A 13,411-nucleotide genomic window follows, 5' to 3' on the forward strand; every position below is an offset into this window, starting at 1 on the left:
CGCCGTATCATGCTATACTGTTGACCAACCTTTCCGAGGTGGAGCCGTATATTGTGTAAGTACTCAACATTGTGCCCAATTCACGAGTTTCCGTTTCACAAGTTTCCACTTATTAGCATCCAACCCCCTTTGTCATTTTTGATATAGGGAATTTCAACGACGCTTTTGGCGTCGCTCAAGGGCTCCAACCCCAATGGAAATGGAGAGTCTTCTTAAAAATGGCGCGGGAAATTCACAACCCGATTTCATTTATTGGTTTCAACAGAAGGTAGTCTTGAATTCATAGTTCTATTCCATTTCGTTGTCCTCGAACTATATGACAAACTATCCTGCATACGCTTGCAGGGCCAAACTGATTCGTCCATGAGTGCCGAGTTGAGACAGGTTGCCGATGGTTTTAGCTACAGGGTCAAGTCGTTTAACGTTTATGACGTGAACGGATATCACTTCCGCACAATGACATACGAGCAGAGTCGACCCAATCGAAGAACCACTAATACCGGCGTTTTTATGCCAAGTCAAGACAGAGTCGAGTATTACGGAAGAGTTGAAAAAATATACGAACTCAAGTTTCATGGTTCTGTACCGCTCACTCCAGTCATTTTCAAATGCCATTGGTTTGATCTAACATTAACAAGACATACCCCTAGTGTTGGCCTAGTCGAAATTCGATAGGATTCAACGTTACAAGGCGAAGATGTGTACATTGTGGCTCAACAAGCCATACAAGTTTATTATCTCTCATACCCGTGCCAAACCGACCACCGTCTTCGGGGTTTGGATGTTGTGTATAAAGTATCGCCACACGGCAAACTACCTCTCCCAAACAACGAAGATTACAACAATGATAGAGAGTTTTTTCAAGAAGAGGGGCTACAAGGGAGTTTCGAGATAGACTTATCCGACGAGATTGGAATGGAAGTCGACAATGAAAGGGAAGTTGACGAGGAAGGTGGAGATGAGGTTCAAAATATTCAGGACTTACAATTACTAGAGCAACTACGTTTAGGCAGAGACAGTGAAGACGACATTCCTCCTTCGGATTCTGCTGGTTATGTTGACATAGCTGATAGTGATGATGAGGATTACGATCCAGCTAATCCCGATTATGATGACTACTTCTAAAACATGTAGGACTCGCTTTATTTTCATTTATTTGCAAGTATTGTTTATCCTGACTAATTAGTTCACTCCTTTTGATTTCAGGTAACTAAACAAAGATGACAGGCGGTCACAAGATGACTTGGCTGAGCTCCTTGTACAGAGGCAGTGGTGGAGGAGGCGGTAGTGGGTCCGACGCACCCGAGGGGTCCAGGAGCCGTAGTGTTCGCAAAGGTGGTGGAGGAGGGGGAGCGAAAGGGAGACGGAGAGGGAGGGGTGGAGGAGGAGGTAGTGGGAGTGGTGGAGGAGGTAAGGTGAGGAGGGGGAGGAGGGAGAGGACCCCTTCTCCTGTAGAGGCCGAGGAGGAGGAGGAGGAGGAGGAGGAGGAGGAGGAGGAGGAGGAGGAGGAGGAGGAGGAGGAGGAGGAGGAGGAGAGGGTGGAGGACCAGGGGAGCGAGGAGGAGGAGGAGCACGTGGAGGGGGACGAGGAGGAGGCCGAGGAGGGGGGCGGCAGGAGATGAGCGGGTGGTGTGGTTGCGTGGACCGTCGCAACTCCCGCGACGTCCGATACCTCTAGCGAGACGCCCGATGATTCGGCCACTAGAGCCTAAGTAAGTATGTTAGTACTTATTTATTATGCATTACATATATTTAAAATTGCAATACTAACTAAAATTTTACCTTAAACACTCTTGCAGGGGGTGGTTTTTTGTGCAGCCTGGTGAGCACAAACGGAAGCCCAATGGTATCTTGGGTCTTTTGTGCCGGCTGCATTTCCCCGGGCTCGTGATGCATGCCGGGGTGCTGGAGCCGGCATACACGTGGGACCACTACATGGCCTGCCCGGACGCTACTAATCGCGAAGGAAGGAACTTCAACACCAAAGCGAGGTGGGTGGTCAGGGAGTTTTGGGTAAGTCATCCTCGCACTAAAATGGTTGAAATATCGCATTCTGTTTCAATTTTTGGAATAATGATTGCACTATAATGGTTGAAATATCGCGTGGGTATATATGCAGGATTTCTACAGGTGCGAGGAAGGCTATGAGGCCCGGGCGAACGAGCTGGCTCACCAGGCTTGCTACAAGCTGGTGAAGGACATACACTACGAGGCGCGTGTCCAGGCTGTCGTTGTGTACTGCGCCGAGTTCGAGAAGAGGAGTGTCAAGAAAGCAGCCGCAATGGACATCTTCCTCATGTGAGACCAGTACTTAAGGGGAAATAAATTCCATCTCTATTCATTTATCTTGTATTTGATAATACAATATGTCATGCACTTCATTACATTTAGGTGCCTCCGAACTGGTGCGCAAACAAGGCCGAGTGCTGGTCTATGATGGTGGACAAGTGGATCAGCAAGGATTGGGCCCGCCAGTACGCCTTATGCCGGGAGCGCCGCATGATGATGCCGGGTCCGGCACATCATCAAGGGAGCCTTAGCCTCGGCGAGTACAAGAATACTTGGGTAAGTTCACTATGATCTTCATTCTTTCTAAAGCTATATTTTTAATTCTTACTAATCATCTTGTTGACTTCTTGGCAGTCGGAGTCTCATCCAGGCCAGTCTTGCAACAACTTCACGGCGTACGCCATGTCTCACATGGGCATGGCGATGTCGGACGTGGCCTACAACCCGGCGGCTCCACCAAAGGCCTACACAAACCCAAGCATCCACGCGCGCATCAATGCGTACACGGAGGTGGGAAGGGCGCTCCACGGGGAGACTTGGGATCCGACCACCGCGCCACTCTCCGGAGAAGCCATCATGAGGGCGGGACAAGGGAAGAAGCACGGGCGGTACTTGATCGCCAACAGCTTGGTCGACACGGCGAGTACGCCCAGTCTCTCGCAGCTTAGGGCAAGTACCACCGACTCGACCCCGCCCATTCGCCCACGGCCTGAGACTTCAGTGGCCAGCGTGCACCAGAGACAGGTTAGTTTAGATTTAGTTGCCGTTCTATGATTAAAATGAAACTTTGCTTCGTATTGTAACATGGAGGTTTAAATCTTGTAGGCCGAGATGGAGGCAAAGTTTGAGGAGGAGAGGAGGTGCCGACTGGAGATCGAGGCCAAGCTGGAGCAGGAGCGGAAGCTGAGGGAGGAGCAGTCGGTTATGTTGCAAAGCATGGTCACCTGGATGCAAGGACTTGGCGCGTCGATGAACTATGCGACGCCGCCTCCTCCCTTCGTCTTACCAGCTCAGCCTTACTTTCCTGCAGGACCTTCTGACACTCCAGTGAGTATGCTTTGTTTGTAGATATTATTATATTTTTGTTATGCTTCAATTGATATATTCTTATTTGCAGAATCAGTCGTGGAATGCATCGAACGACCCTCCTCCGGACCAGAACTCGCTGGCCGCCTAGTGGCCAACTTGGCCCCACAGACCTGAGCAGTGAGTGCCTTGTAGTACTAGTGTATTGGACTTATTATACGTATTGGACTATATTCTGTTTTATGGACTAGTGTTATGTATCGGACTGGTGACATATGTGGACTATATTCTATGTGATGGACTTGTGTTATGTATCGGACTCGTGTTATGTATTGGACTTGTGATATATGTGATGGACTGTGTTATTTGTATCAATGTCATTCTCGTCATTGTCAATCATATGTGATGGACTATAACTACCTGTAATGACCTCTGCAATCACATATATTTCTGTTGTATTTGTATGGAAAAACAGAGAAAAACGATACAAAAAAAGAAAAATTCACCACTTTGCCGAGTGTTTAAGCCAAAACACTCGGCAAAGGAGCTTGCACAGGTCAGCAGTGCAGTCACTTTGCCGAGTGCTAAAGTACTGGCACTCGGCAAAGATTTGAACGTTTGCCGAGTGCCACTGCCTTGACACTCGGCAAACCAGACACGTGGAGGTACCCTGGCGCGGGGACTTTGCCGAGTGTCCAAGTCAGATCTCGGCAAAGTTTCAAACTTTGCCGAGTGTCTGCCGTTAGACACTCGGCAAACCGCGGGACCAGGGTGGAGCCACGTGGCTTCTTTGCCGAGTATCAGGGCACTCGGCAAAACCTTTGCCGAGTGCCCGTATTATGACACTCAGCAAAGTAAACTTTGCCGTGGGAACCTTTGCCGAGTGTCGTTTGCCGAGTGTTACACTCGGCAAAGACTTTGCCGAGTGTAATATATCCTTTGCCGAGTGTATCTGACACTCGGCAAAGTTTGGAATTCTGGTAGTGCTAGAGGAATGGCTACTGAGGGCTCATCGGCGGCGGCGGCCTACCGGCAGTAGGAGGGAGGGGCGTGAGGAACGGAGGCGAGGTCCTACTGGCGTGGCTCGGAGGAGAAGGAGGCGACGATGCCGTGGCGAGGTGGTGCAGTGCAGGCAGAACTGCTTCGCTGAGGTCGTTGTGCGGGTCACCGGCTCGGTGAAGGGATACGGCGATGGCTCCTCCTCTCTTCTCTTCCTCCTCTGCTCTGGGTTGGATTGGTGGCGGCGGAATAGGATAGAAATTCCCCGAGGGCTAGGGTTTGCAAGCAGTGGCTAGGGGCTTTATAGGGGAGGTGATAGGGCTTGGAGTGCGCTACCGGGCCGGGCTCGGTGCGCGGGTAGGGACATGGACATGCAGCGGGCATCCAGTGGCCGCTGGCTAGAGTTCGAGGGCGCGCGCGACGCTCGGTGGCCGACAGCGGGAGGCATGGTGTCAGTGGGGTAGCGCATGCTACTACAGAAATCTTTCTGGAGGCGGGCAAAATCGCTTTTCCGAGGCGGGCATGCCAACCGCCTCGGAGCCATCATCACGGTTAATGGAGGAATTTACCGAGGCAGTTGTACGCGGCCGGCGGCCCGGCCTCGTTTAACTGAGGCGGGCTAGGACAACGCCCGCCTCCGAGGCCATTTTTAGTGCCTCGCAAAATAGAATTATGTAGTAGTGGCAAAGCTCGGTGACGATTGTGGGCCTTTGTCGTGGAGCGGGGACGGCATCGCACGGCGCTGCGCAAAGCAGAGGGCGGTGTCATCCGCGCGGGGGAGAAAGGGAAATAGGGACGCCTAACCGGCAGGGCCAGCTCGTCAGTGGGTCAAGGTGAAGGGGTGCCGGCTGTCACGAGCTGGGCCGGATTGGGCAGTGCGGGGGCGCGGGGTAAGCAGGACGGGGTGGTTGGGCTTGGCCCTTTTGGCCTGCTAGTGAAGCTGGGCTGGGATGAGGTGTTAGGGGTTCAGGCCCGAAGGCAAAGATAGAGGCTAGTTAGCTTTTGATTTCACATTTGATTGGGTCAAATCAAGTTGAACTCCACTCAATTCCAACAAAAGCTCATCAAATAAATTGAAACAAGGTAGAGCCAAAAAGATGCAAAACTCTGAAAACTTCACACTAGCATATTAATAATCCTTAATCCAACTTCAAATTTTAATTACTAGGATAGTGTGACATCAAGGAAAAATCGCCAAAATAAATCACTTGCTAAAAATAATTTTCAAAACCATTTTCGTCATTGAGCTAAATCTTTTTCCGTCCGAGTTCCTAATCTCCCAAAATCTTTCCCGACGACCTGCCGTCCCGACACCGATACCAATTACCGTACCGCCTTTCTGTTCCTTTTACTCGTTCTGCGTGCGGGTCGCTTCCCGCCAAAGCCACGCAGCGCGCTGACGGCCAACCGACCGCCGCACGTGCTCGACCGGTCCCGCGGTCGTCGCCGCGACCTCCGCTGCCGCGAATCGCGCCGACATCTCTCTCTCTCTCCCTCTCTCCCTTTTCTTTTCTTTTTTTTCCTTTTTCCTTTTTCCTTTTCCCTTTTCTTTTTTTCTCCCTCCTTCCCTTTCTTCCTTCTCCCTCCTCCTCCTTTCCTCCCCCGCGAGCAGCGCTGCAGAGCAGAGCCGAGCTCGAGCCGGCGCCGGCCATCGCCCTCCCCAGCGCCCCTGGCCCCCACCTCGTCCCCTCCTCTGCGCGCAGCTGTGCCCACTTGCCGCCTTGGCACGCGCGCGCCCACGGCGAGGGCCCCGCACTGCACGTCCAAGCCGAGCTCGGTGACGCCCCGCCCCACCATTGGCCAGCGCACCTCCCCTGGACGCGCCTCTCCCGCTACGCGCCACCGCCCACCCCTGCATGCTGTCGCCTCAGCACCACCGCACCACTCCACGATACCAGAGCGGCCCCCACGCCATTAATGCCGCCCTGCAGAGCTGCCCCTCGCCGGCCGGCCACCTCCACCGCGGCCCGTCCTCCTCCTTGCCGTGCCTCGCCTATAAATAGGCCCTCCACCTCACCCTCAAGCTCCACGACCACCATCGCCGCCCCTAGCCCCCTCCGCTGCCCTGCAGTGCCGCCGCCACGCGCAGCACCGCCCGCCTCCGCCGGCCTCCGTCGCCCCACCTGCTCACGCCGCCCCCGCTCGAGCTAGGTAGGGGAATCGAACCCCCTTGAGCTCCTCTCCGTTTTGCCCCACACCCCGGCCGCCGCCGTGGCCCGAGCTGCCGCCGGCCAGGGTGCCATCGAGCTTCCCCCTCCCTCCCCTGTTCTGTCTTGAGGTAAAAGAAGGTTAGGGCAGTTTTGCCCAAAACCCCCTCCCTTCTTCTGTATTTAATTAAGAGCCCCCCCTCTCTATGTTATTTTTTTCCAAATAAACCCCCCATGTTCTCTCTATTTAGAAAATGAACCCTTCCACTACACAAAATAATTATGGATAAGCCCATGCCCCTTATTAGAATATTTCAGATATTTTCCAAAATTCCAACTAAGTCCTTTTCTCTCCCAGAGAATTTACAAAGAAGCCCTTGAACCCCCGTTTAACCCCTAACCACTCCTTCGACTCATTATTTCATGCGCCAAAAATCCTCTGTTTGCCCCGAAACATTACCATGCCATTTCTAACATAATTCCGGCCATGCCATTAAGAAATCTCCCAAAAATATTCTATCTACCATCATTTCTTAAGTTATTCCTGATTCGAGCTCAACGATAAAATGTTTATTTCTTTTTTATTTATTGTGTGTTTGTTTGTGTGCACCGTAGATCACGGAGTGACCGAGGAAGAACTCGTCGACAAGCAGTAGCACGAGCAGGTGTGAGAGGACCAGTACCGCGACCCCGAACCCGAAGGACAGTACCTCGATCAGGACCTCCCGGAAGGCTTTGAAGACGGCAAGTTCAATCTCATCCTTTGATTGCATATTTCGACCTAGTTTTATAAACACAACCTATTGGCCTATTTTATAAAATTGCATATGTTTCTACTGTTGAAAACATGGTTGGATAGCCACCCCTTGGTTTGTTATAACCATTCCTTGACCACCTAGATTAATGTCTAAATATGATTTATTCTATTTGGATGTTGATCGTTGCTAGAGCGCCGCTTAGGACCCGGTACTCATTTTATTACACTCTAAAATGGTTGCAACATGCTTTATAAAAAGGAAAATGCGTGAGTATTGAGAAAAGGGAAATTGGGTTATAAAGAATAAAATTTTAAGATGAGATGGATGAATGGCATTCCCTGGGTGGATTGTCATGCGTTGGAGGCTCGTACCATTGTGGTAGAGCAAGGAGGTTGGGAGATAGCCATCCTGTCACAATTAAGGACCGAGTTGATGTGTCATCTTGCCTAACTCAACTATCGTGCAAACCACTCGATCGTTGTATGTGGCAACAGCTTATCATAAACCCCACTAGTTAGTCTGATAGCCATTAGGAGAGCTGAGAGCAACGGGTGACCAAGGAGAAGGAATAAGGTCGTGGTGACTTATGCCCCTGTTAAACCTCGGTGTCAGGTCAATGGCCCCTTGGTGGAGCCCGTGTTGGCTAGTCAGATCTAGCTAATGTGGGTAATGGCTTTGATGGGATCTGCACCAACACTAAGGTGATCGTGCTGTGGTACCCCACTTGTCGGTAAAGTTGCACACCTCTGCAGAGTGTAAAACCTATTCGAATAGCCGTGCTCACGGAATTGAGCGAGTTATGGTTTGGTCATACAACTAGCACTTCTTCTGGGATTGGGTTGGGTTGGCGTGAGTGTTTTGGGAAAAGCGTCCGGCAGTTGTGCCGTGAGCTACTGTGGATGAGGAGTCCGGTAGTATTAAAACTTGGATCCTTTGTGTAGGATCAACCCCGATTATTACTTGGTTAGTAATGAATCGCTTTGAGAAAACCCTTTTAAAAAATAAACCCCTGCATGTGTAAAATCTAGCTTTACTGCAAATAAACCCAGCCTTATCCTTGATTTATCCTGTGGATATCTGTGATACCCCCTCCATGGATGGGGTTGGACTTGTTGAGTACTTTTGTACTCACCCGATATATTTTTGTGGTTTTTCTCCAGAAGAAGATCCAGACTTTGTTGTTGAAGATGCCGTGTAGAGGTTGCGTCCGAACCCCAACCTTGCCTGTGGAGTTGGCCCTCTGCAAGATGATTCTGCTAGCGCATCACTCTGAGCCCGAGCTGGAGACTATCTGGGTCATGCTTTGGTGTATCACCGTAGCTGTTTTATTACTTATTATCGTTTGTATCGAGTGTCTGCCTCCTCGGAGGTTTGTACGGTGACTCTACTTATGTGGGAACGCTTCAGATAGAGAGGTAGAACTCTTACTTAAATGAATTTACTGCAGCACTACCACAAATTTTTTTGAAATTCACATTTTTCGACTTCTTAACATTCTGAAAGAATCCGGGATGTTACATATACAATAGTAAAATGCAATACAAATATCTGGGAAAATGCTTAGTTAAGTTGAAAACAAGTGCTTTCACAAAAAGGGTGATAATATGTTTCTCTCCTCATAGTTTCTTCCTGCAATGTTTGTGGTTTAATGAACTAGCTAATCCATCAAACCATGGTCCTGCACGGGTTAATAAGTTTTTACGAGACATAAGAGTTAGAAATCTATAAATAAGGATAAAGTACATTTTTGCCCATCCAACTATTGCCCGAGTTTGATTTTGGTCATGCAACTCCAAAACCGGGTATTCTTGACCATCGAACTATCAAAATCATTGACATTTCATCATCTGGTGGTTTTGCTAGGTGGTTTTGGTGACAGTGGCTGACACATGATGGTGGGGCCCACAATGTCAGGTATGTTTTTCTTCTTTTTTTCCCTCTTTCTTTCCTTCCGTTCGAGCCCGCGGCGGAGCAGCAGCTCGCTTGCCCAGCCGCGCTAGCCCATGGCGGAGCTCGAGCTCGCCCTGATGTCGATGGCGCACTCCTACCCATGGCCTACTGTCCCCTCCTCCAGCCGCCAAGCTCACGCATGAGCTCCACCTTCGCGCCATCTGAGCTTCCCTCTCCCGCCACCTGAGCGCAGCCCCTGTTCTAGACCCGAGCGCCATCGCTGTCGTACTGAGCTTCGTCCCTGCCCCACCGTGCTCCGCCCCTGCCGCAGGGCTCCCAAGCTCCTCGACCAGATCACCGTAGGGTCCGTGTAGCTCGAATGACGAGGCAGCCGGGATCCGTCCCACTCCTTCGCCGCCAGCCGCGAGCTCGAATCGGCCGGCCTGCGCAAGAACAGGGAGGGGACGGTGGCAGCGCAGAGGAGGTCGAGGAGGGAGGAGGCTCGAGTGTTGGGTATTTTAGCATTACGAATAAATCCGCAAGCGCACGGATACCGTTGTAACTTTCACCTCAGAGTATTCCAAGGGTTATCGAATTCACAGGGAACGTGTGTGCACTCTCTTCTATTCTAATAGGTCCAAGGACACACCAAGATAGGTAGAAGGGTAGAGAGGATTCCTAATATAGTGCTACTGCGGAGTTAAAGGTCAATTTCTCGGGGACAATACTCGCTTTGGGCACCGGCTTACAACTGGTCTGCCAGTCGACTCCGGCCAACAGCTCTACGCTATATTTGAACGTGGAGGATTACAAAGGACCAATAGGGCTGTCACCACCTACAGCCTACCTCTACAAACCGTGGGATATAAGGCAAACGAAGGATAACCCTTAGCCTAGACACCACGCCTACTGTAACACCCGGTTTATAAAAGAACATAAACCGAGCAATCATATACGTGCCAGGATCAAGTCACACGTATATACAACAGAATGAACAGTATATCATAGCACATATCACGTAAAAAGACATAATAAAGCGAATACGAAAGTTATTTATTACAATAATGACAAAAATGTCTGATACAGCGGAAGCGAAGTACAAAATACGAATAAAGCTCTCCGAAGCTGAAGCAGGGCGCCACAGGGACGTCGACTGGGAGACGAAGCACCTAGAAGTCCTCGTAGTCCTGGTAGCGCTGAGCGAACTCCCTCGCGTCGGCAGGAACTGAGCAGCAGTAGCGTAGCCAAGAGGAAAAAGTAGAGAAGAGGCAAGGGTGAGTACATAACTTGTACTCAACAAGTATAACACAAACTATGAGGCTCTAGGCTGGCTGACTCAACTGCATTAGCTTTTAAATGTTGGCAAAGTTTTATTAAAGCTATTTACTACGAGTTGATGAATTACCATTAACCCAGTTACATAGTAATTAATTAGAATTAATTATACTACTACTGAGAACCAAACCACGACCAAGCCACCAAGGTAAACCCCGAGAAGCACCTCCCTCGTCGGAAGGAGATAACTCCACTAATCAAAAGGAGGATCTGGGCCGCTCATAACCGTGAGCACGGCTAGTATACCAGTTTTACACTCTGCAGAGGTTGCACAACTTTACCCACAAGTCGTGAGCTACGCCAGTTGTTCATCACACTTCCTTAGGTGAGATGACTAGCGACTCACTACGAGGCCGTTACAAAGGACACGTTGGTAAGGTGTAACCGCTAAGGAATCAGGCTCCGCAACGATGGTAACCACCTCGAGGGGGTACAAGACACACAGACCAGCCTCGTAGCCTGGCCACCATTGAAGCTCACCACCCCCCATGCCCCGTCGGTAAGTTACTCCCGAACCAAAATGGCCTAATTAGTAAGCCAAGACCGTCCCATTCCAGTCTTGTGGTAGCGCTGTTGTCCCAGGTTGTCGCTCTATGAACCGGTCCTTATGGAGAGTGGCCAACCAAGCACTAAGCACCGTGCTGGCCCCCTAAACCATGTTTCTAACAAAAGCCAGTTTTAACGAGACGTGAGCCACTCAAGCCACACAGAGTGCCACTCTCAGAATTAAGTTCAAGTAAACCATTAGTCAAATTAATTAAAAAGGACCCGAGTGTGTTATAGCGCAGCAACCTAGCACAACTAACCAAAATGCAACCCAAAGGTATATTTAAAGGATATAACTGGCTAGGAAATCCTTAAAGGCATACAGTATTAAAATGCAGTATGAAATTGTAATTAAAAGTGATAGGTTGTTCATGTTATACTTGCCTTCCTCGTACTGCTCCTGCTGCTGCTCAAACTGATCCGAAGACGGCTGCTCCGGGTAATGGTACTGAGGTTCCTCAGATGGATCAACGTCTACTCACGAACACATGGCCAAAACAATGCACAATAATAAGCATACAAGCAAACTCTAACAAAAAGCTAAAGAACAGTACATCAATACATAAAAACAGCGCACAAGACTACTCTAGAACTATTCTACGCGTTACAACGATCGCGTGGATATAAAGAACGCTAAAATCGGAGCTAAAACGCGTAATCTAGGCTAAAAACAAGTCCTAGGGGCTTATTTGTAAGAAAACTGAAGTTCCAGGGGGTTTTCTACAAAAACCGAGGACTAAAACGCAATTAACGATTAAATCTGAGGGCTGGCGTGCAAAAGGCCAGGTGCTGGACGGCGGGTTCAAAATCTAAAAAGATCAGGGGTCTAAGTGTTAAAAGGAAGGGCATACTTGAAAATATATTTCAACTGAGATGGACTGCGGGTTTATTTAGAATAAACCCAGGGTCTCTTTAGCAAAAGGGCGCGGGCGAACCGGTACGCACGATCCTGGGACGTCGGATCGCGATCGCGCGGCTCGGGTTGGACGGCAACTTGATCTAATCAGGGCCGTTGCCTGTGGATCCGGCGGTCCAGGGCAAAGGGGGCCACGGCCGGCGGCGCTGGGTCGCCGGGGACCTTTTCCCGCGGCGGCGCGTGGGGAAAAACTCGCCGGAGACGCCCAATCCGGCGCTCCGGGGGTCAAAACCGAGCGGGATTGGGTCGGGGAGGATCTACGCGCTATGCGTGATCCACCCGTGGCCTTTACTGGGCTCGGGGAGGCTAGGCTGGGGCTCGCCATGGCGCGGGGCGGAGCTGAGCGGCGGTGCTCGCCGGCGCAGGCCGATTCGGGGGTCTCTCGGGGCTACAACTACCGAATTCTAGCGCCAAAAGGATTGGGAGGAGTGGCTGGTGCTCACCAGGCTCGGAAACGAAGGAAACGGGCCGGCGAAGTCGATGGCGAGGCTGACCGGCGGCGGAGCGGGGACGGTGGTCGCGGGCGGGGTTCGGCGGCCGTTCTCCGGGCGTCTGGACTCCGCGGATCGACTCCTAGCGAGCCTGCGAGGCCGGCAGATGGGTTAACCGGACCGGAGTGGCACCGGCGGCAAGAAATCGGAGCGGCAGAGGGCTCACCGGCGGCGCAGGGGAGCTCTGCTCTGACTCCGGAAGCACGGCGGCGCGGCTTGGGGTTTTCGGGGTGGCGGCGGGGTGGAGATGGGGGCGCAGGGGGGTGCGGCTGGGGTTAAGAAGGAGGCCGAGCGGGGATTGCGGCGGGATAGGGATCCCGGCGAGCTCGCCGGTGATCCCGGGCGCGGTTGCGCGGAGCGGGGAAGGGAAGGAGGAGAGAGGGGGCTGACTCGTGGGCCATCCTCGTCAGCGGGAGCGCGGTGCGCTGGCTGCGGCGTTGACGCGGCGCCGACAGGTGGGGCCGGCAGGTCGGGCGGGCGAGGCGCGTGGCGTGCGGGATGACGCGGGGGCGCGCTGACGTGCGGGATGACGCGGTGCGGGTGAGAGGGAGGCAGGCTGCAGCTGGGCTTCAGCGCTGGCGCGCGTTGGGCCGAGGTGAGGGGAGCGCGGGGCGTAGGCGGGCTGGGCCACGCGGGGAGTTTGGGCCACGCACGGAAGGGAGAGGAGCTGGGCTGGGTTGGTGGTTGGCTTTGGGCCGGGTTTCAAGTTGGGTTGGGGTTTTCTATTTTCCTTCTCTTTTCTAATTCTAATTCAAACAAAGTTTGAATTCAAATTTGAATTTGAATTCAAACCACACTCAAATAAAATTATGCACCAGCATGTATGCAACAAAAATTTAAACCTATGATAAATTTTAATTAATTAGGGACAAAAATTAGATTAAATGCCAACTAAACACAATAAACCTTAGAAAATTTAACTAAAGCCAATTAAATTTATTAATAAATGCTGAAATTTAAACTAGGGTGTTACAGACCCTACCCCCTTAAAGAAATCTCGTCCCGAGATTTAGC

The 13,411-nt window shown here is 51.2% G+C and overlaps 2 protein-coding genes across 2 annotated transcripts; both read left to right on the forward strand.

Annotated features, from left to right (window-relative positions):
- Nucleotides 1-1,610: 1,610 nt before the first annotated feature.
- On the forward strand, nt 1,611-2,302 carry LOC120700881. Its single transcript, XM_039985084.1, has 3 exons — nt 1,611-1,712; nt 1,800-2,013; nt 2,120-2,302. Exons 1-3 carry the CDS (start codon nt 1,690-1,692, stop codon nt 2,300-2,302), a joined length of 420 nt encoding a protein of 139 aa, XP_039841018.1. The 5' UTR covers nt 1,611-1,689.
- Nucleotides 2,303-2,706: 404 nt separating this feature from the next.
- On the forward strand, nt 2,707-3,466 carry LOC120700883. The gene is made up of 3 exons (XM_039985085.1): nt 2,707-3,033; nt 3,115-3,336; nt 3,407-3,466. Exons 1-3 carry the CDS (start codon nt 2,707-2,709, stop codon nt 3,464-3,466), a joined length of 609 nt encoding a protein of 202 aa, XP_039841019.1.
- The last annotated feature ends 9,945 nt before the right edge of the window (nt 3,467-13,411 follow it).

The sequence above is a fragment of the Panicum virgatum genome, chromosome 3K (genome assembly GCF_016808335.1).
Source record: "Panicum virgatum strain AP13 chromosome 3K, P.virgatum_v5, whole genome shotgun sequence".
Classification (NCBI taxonomy): Eukaryota; Viridiplantae; Streptophyta; class Magnoliopsida; order Poales; family Poaceae; genus Panicum; species Panicum virgatum.

Bases quoted from the DNA above. Each gene is read 5' to 3' on its own strand.
- LOC120700881 (XM_039985084.1), top strand. From the start codon at position 1,690: ATGATTCGGCCACTAGAGCCTAA. The intron at 1,713-1,799 runs GTAAGTATGTTA...ACACTCTTGCAG, and splicing joins ATTCGGCCACTAGAGCCTAA to GGGGTGGTTTTTTGTGCAGC. The intron at 2,014-2,119 runs GTAAGTCATCCT...GTATATATGCAG, and splicing joins GGGTGGTCAGGGAGTTTTGG to GATTTCTACAGGTGCGAGGA.
- LOC120700883 (XM_039985085.1), top strand. From the start codon at position 2,707: ATGGCGATGTCGGACGTGGCCTACAACCCGGCGGCTCCACCAAAGGCC. The intron at 3,034-3,114 runs GTTAGTTTAGAT...TAAATCTTGTAG, and splicing joins CCAGCGTGCACCAGAGACAG to GCCGAGATGGAGGCAAAGTT. The intron at 3,337-3,406 runs GTGAGTATGCTT...TCTTATTTGCAG, and splicing joins CAGGACCTTCTGACACTCCA to AATCAGTCGTGGAATGCATC.